Source organism: Acartia tonsa, chromosome 4, assembly GCF_053477335.1.
Source record: "Acartia tonsa isolate MP-2025a chromosome 4, ASM5347733v1, whole genome shotgun sequence".
NCBI lineage: Eukaryota > Metazoa > Arthropoda > Copepoda > Calanoida > Acartiidae > Acartia > Acartia tonsa.
The window spans coordinates 8838952-8844951 of record NC_137263.1 but is presented as its reverse complement, the minus strand read 5'-3'; the positions used below and the strand labels follow the sequence as shown (position 1 = coordinate 8844951).

Sequence of the window (6000 nt, the reverse complement as noted above, 5' to 3'; positions counted from 1 at the left end):
GTGGCAACTCTAATTACTAAGTTGAATACATTCAGGCAACTTCCTCTGGTTGACTTAATTTGGGACACCTGCCATACTCGGCAAGGGTGAGGTAATAATGTGTAGCTCTCATGATATAGCAGGTCAAGTCATAATGTGCTTGATCGTGGAGCTTGATAGCCCTAGTGGCTATACAAAAGTTTCTCAGCCAACTCCATGACTACTTAAGTCCAAACACTAGGAAACTATGGCTAATTAATCAATCAATCAATTTCTTATAAGTAATTTATGAGAAAAATTCCATGATTTGGTATATAAGCCAAATAAGCAATAAATGTGATTGATTGCTTATAAGTAATTTATCAAAAAATTGCATGATTTGGTAAATATGCCAAATAAGCATTAAATGTGATTGATTACTTGTAAGTAGTTTATCAAAAAGTAGCATGATTTGGTATATAAGCCAAATAAGCAATAAATGTGATTGATTGCTTGTAAGTAATTTATCAAAAAATGAATGATTTGGTATATAAGCTAAATAAGTACTCAATGTGATTGATTGCTTCTAAGTAATTTATCAAAAAATGGCATGATTTGGTATATAAGCTAAATAAGTACTAAATGTGATTGATTGCTTCTAAGTAATTTATCAAAAAAATGCATGATTTGGTATATAAGCCAAATAAGCACTAAATGTGATTGATTGCTTATAAGTAATTTATCAAAAAAATGCATGATTTGGTATATAAGCCAAACAATAGGTTTCTAAGTAATATCTTCTGTTAATTTAAAATATAGTTAATAATCAACCATTAAGAGTTATAAAAAAAAGTGGTGATTGCTGGGATCTTGGACAAAGAAGCCTTGGACAAAGTAACCTCTGGACAAAGTAGCCTCTAGGACAAAGCTCTTGGGACAATTACTTTAGAAAAGTAGCTTCCTAAGGAAAATAGTCTCCTAAGGAAAGTAGCCTCCACTTTTAATAAAGGTTATGGCCACAGAGCTTGGCCCCCTGGCCTGCCTAGCCATGGGCGCTTTGCCCCCTAGCCTATAACCTAACCTAACCTAACAAATATATGGAATAAAAAAAATATATAATTAGAAGTTTATGTACATTAAACATTCATACATAGGTTAGGTTAGGTTATAGGCTAGGGGGCCAAGTGCCTATCTATGGGCCAATGGGCTGTTTATTAAACTAGTCCCAAAAGTCACCAAATTGCGTTTTCTTATTTGTGGGCATAACAACTTTTGAGTATTTTTTTTATAAATTCCAAATAAGCAATCAATTATATTGATTGCTTATTTGGCTTATATATCAAATCATGCAATTTTTTCACAAATTGCTTGTAAGCATTCAATCACATTTATTGCTTATTTGGCTTGTTTACCAAATCATGCTATTTTTTATAAATTACTTATAAGTAATCAATGAAAATTATTGCTTATTTGGCTTATATACCAAATCATGCTATTTTTTCATAAATTACTTACAAGCAATCAATCACATTTATTGCTCATTTGGCTTATTTACCAAATCATGCAATTTTTTGATAAATTACTTATAAGTAATCAATGAAAATTATTGCTTATTTGGCTTATATACCAAATCATGCTATTTTTTTAAAAATTACTTACAAGCAGTCAATCACAATAAAGGCTTATTTTGCTTATATACCAAATCATGCAATTTTTGTTAAATTTCTCATAAGCAATCAATGAAAATTATTGCTTAGTTGGCTTATATACCAAATCAAGCAAATTTTTGATAAATTACTTACAAGCAATCAATCACATTTATTGCTTATTTACTAAATCATGCAATTTTTTGATAAATTACTTATAAGTAATCAATGAAAATTATTGCTTATTTGGCTTATATACCAAATCATGCAATTTTTTGATAGATTACTTATAAGCAATCAATTACATTTATTGCTTATTTGGCTTATATACCAAATCATACAATTTTTTGATAGATTACTTATAAGCAATCAATCACAATAAATGCTTATTTGGCTTATATACCAAATCATCCAATTTGTTGATAAATTACTTACAAGCAATCAATCACAATAAATGATTATTTGGCTTATATACCAAATCATGCAATTTTTTGATAGATTACTTATAGGCAATCAATCACAATAAATGCTTATTTGGCTTATATACAAAACCATGTAATTTTTTGATAGATTACTTACAAGCAATCAATAAAAATGATTGCTTAATTGGCTTATATACCAAATCATGCAATTTTTTGATAAATTACTTATAAGTAATCAATCACAATAAATGCTTATTTGGCTTATTTACCAAATCATACAATTTTTTGATAGATTACTTACAAGCAATCAATGAAAATGATTGCTTAATTGGCTTATATACCAAATCATGCTATTTTTTTCATAAATTACTTATAAGCAATCAATGAAAATGATTGCTTATTTGGCTTATATACAAAATCATGCTATTTTTTCATAAATTACTTATAAGCAATCAATGAAAATGATTGCTTATTTGGCTTATATACCAAATCATGCAATTTTTTGATAGATTACTTATAAGCAATCAATCACATTTATTGCTTATTTGGCTTATATACCAAATAATACAATTTTTTGATAGATTACTTATAAGCAATCAATCACAATAAATGCTTATTTGGCTTATATACCAAATCATCCAATTTGTTGATAAATTACTTACAAGCAATCAATCACAATAAATGCTTATTTGGCTTATATACCAAAGCATGCAATTTTTTGATAGATTACTTATAAGCAATCAATCACAATAAATGCTTATTTGGCTTATATACCAAATCATGCAATTTTTTGATAGATTACTTATAAGCAATCAATCACATTTATTGCTTATTTGGCTTATATACCAAATCATACAATTTTTTGATAGATTACTTATAAGCAATCAATCACAATAAATGCTTATTTGGCTTATATACCAAATCATCCAATTTGTTGATAAATTACTTACAAGCAATCAATCACAATAAATGCTTATTTGGCTTATATACCAAATCATGCAATTTTTGGATAAATTACTTATAAGCAATCAATCACATTTGTTGCTTATTTGGCTTATATCAGCCAAATCTTCTCTTTTTTTCATAAACTGCTTACAGGAAGGAAGGGATTAATTATTACTCCTCCTTCTTTTTCTTCACTTCAATTTATATAAGCCACTTTTACTGTAAATGACTGAGTATTTATTTACTCCACCCTCTTTTATCTCACAAGTAAGACCAAATTGTTGTAGAATGCTGATATAAGTAAGCAATTAGTATTCTTTATGGCTTATCAGTAATTTACCACAAAAATGGCACAATGGCACATTTAAGTAAGCCAAAAAAAATGTTAATTGCTTACTTACACGTTTTGAGATTACTAGGGTAATATTCTTAAGGATGACGAGAGCACAAGCCTTACTGACAAATCCCAGTTGCAGCTGATAGCACAGCTCCTGCAAATCACAGAGAAAGAGCTGACGGAGGCTCTGACCGGCAGAGTTTTGGCAGCTAGCGGCGAAGTACTAAGGAAGGTCCATAAGCATAAAGAGGCGGAGTTCGGAAGGGACGCATTTGCTAAGGTAAATATTATTTAAGATCCTTTCCATATTTTTAGTAATGCTTAGAATGCATTTATAAGACAACTAATTTGTTATGTAAAGAACAGAAGTGAGAGATGTACTTTGTAAACAAGCAAGCTTTATTGGTTCAACATTAACAAAAGACATATGAACATACCCTAGATATGAGTAGCTATTAATATTTATTGTTTGATAAATTACAACGTTTTAGTTTTTATGACCAAAGATATCGCAATATGACGGGCTACCACTTTTAAATCACTATCGATTATACAAACATAAAATTAGGCTAACGAGCTTTTCTGTACATGGAGTTTAAGGATTCATTACACTTACCCACATACACAAATTCTTTTGGATAATATTATCAAACAAATTCATTCTTATGTTCCTTAGCAGTAAAACTAAGCTATGACTTACATTGGCTGGTCTTCCATAGGTTTTTGGATATTTACTTGGTTGCTATTAAAGACAGATGACTCAAATGAATTTTAAAGATGATTTTTAACTCACTGTCCAAAAATCTGTTTATTTTTCTGTATTTTATATTTTGATTTTTTGTGTGCGTTTCTTTAGGCTTTTTTTTTATCCTTATTTAAAATAAGATAAAGATACATGAACTGCAAACTTGTAAAAGAGTAAGTTATGTAATAGTTACGCTACTTTTAAGTGTGCTTTAAATTACAAAGAATTTCTTTTATAAAATACTTATGAGCATTACAAAATAGTGAGAGTCAAGGCTTACAGGAAGTAGGAAGGAGAAAATTTTAGAGTGGATGTAATTTTTTATATATAATTTTTGTAAAAAAAAAATTGTCTTTTGGAATTTTCGCCGAGATAAAAAAAAAAGGCAAAAACCACGATTATCAGGTAATGTAGGCTGCTGTACTACTCTTTTAATAACGATTATAAGATAGCGAACACAGTAAAAGGTAAAAGTGTCGGACTGATTATGACGTAACAAAAAAAATTAGCCAATGAAAGGCCGTTATTGACCAATGGTAAAATTTATAGTGGCCTCTCATTGGCTAATTTTTATTTTTACGTCATAATCAGTCCGACACTTTTACTGTGTTCTAAGATAGCAATCTGATTCGATCTAATAAGTTTAGAGTAGGTATACTGGCAACAAAATTTATGTACCACCCTATACATACTAGTACTGACGACATAGCGACGAGTTACAACCATGTGAGCATGAAGTGTAAGATTTATATATGAAAATGTATTTTTATCTAATGAGTCATCTTAAAACCAGAGCATTTTTTAAAGGTACAGTAATTGTCTCTTCATAAGATAATCATTTTTAATAATAATCTTTATTTGAAAATAAGATTTTTATATTTCTTCTATAAATTATGAACTTGTTAGACGAAATATTCCATTTAAAATGCATTTGTTCGTGGTGATTTTATAATTCTCTTTATCTGATATAAGCAAAATTGAATATAAAAGTTATTCATTTTGCTACTTAATCCTCCTATTGTGTAAAGTGGTAAGTTTTTTTGGTTTCTAATTCTAATTCAAATATTTATTAGGACGAAACAACATACACATTTAGTATTAATAGATTTCAATTATTATTACGTTGAATTAGAAAATAAATTTATCAAAAATATTTTCTAGTTAGTACCACTGAACCGGTTGTTTTTATCCTAATTAGAAAAGCTTGACATAGGTCTCAAGAAGGTTATAAGCTTTTTTATTTTTAGATTTTTGTCTTGGGGTTGTTTAGTCTATGTTTTTCTGTCCACCCGCCGCCGTTAGTGTTTCTTTTTTTTATAGAAATAAAAATTTTTGTTTGGAATTAGGCTACCCAACCGTTTTATGCATCAAAAAAGTTGGGTTGTGAATATATTTTTGTCTGTTGGTTGATATGCTGTGGTGTGTGCGTCGGTTGGTGTACAGTGCGCGTCGTTTGTTGGTGTGATGTGCGCGCGTGCGTTATGGTTGTAGTTTCACTCCCAAGTTATTACAAAATTGGGTTCACCTCACGTCACGGTTAGCAAACAAAACAACAAAAAGGATAAACATAGAATTGCACTATGATATAATTATGCCCAGTTTACAAAAATACCCACTCTGTATTGACTAGGTTAGGTTAATATAGGTTAAGTAAAAGAGGCTTCCATGTAGGTGTTATTTTAAATTAAATTATTTTAATAAACTAAAACGAAAGCCTTTAGCGTGACATAACAATAAAGTTTATGTTTAAGAGAAAATCGTATTTGAAATAGAAATCAAATTTACTAATTACTTGTAAAAAATGCAGTTTTTTGCAAACATTTTTCCTTGCCATAGATGCTTCAAGTTTCTCTTCCTGTAAGGAATTCATACAAAAAGTGCAAAACAGATTTCTGCTAAATATCAGCTTCAATATATAATTTACTTGAGGGCGCAGTTTCTGCTTAA

At 29.3% G+C, this 6000-nt stretch overlaps 1 protein-coding gene across 1 annotated transcript in view; it reads left to right on the top strand.

Annotated features, from left to right (window-relative positions):
• Positions 1–6000, top strand: part of Myo31DF (Unconventional myosin ID) — a 63241-nt gene that overhangs the window by 35914 nt on the left and 21327 nt on the right. The window contains exon 8 of the mRNA XM_080156112.1: positions 3406–3588. Within this exon, the coding sequence (XP_080012238.1) occupies positions 3406–3588 (183 nt within the window). The remainder of the gene's footprint in view (positions 1–3405; positions 3589–6000) is intronic.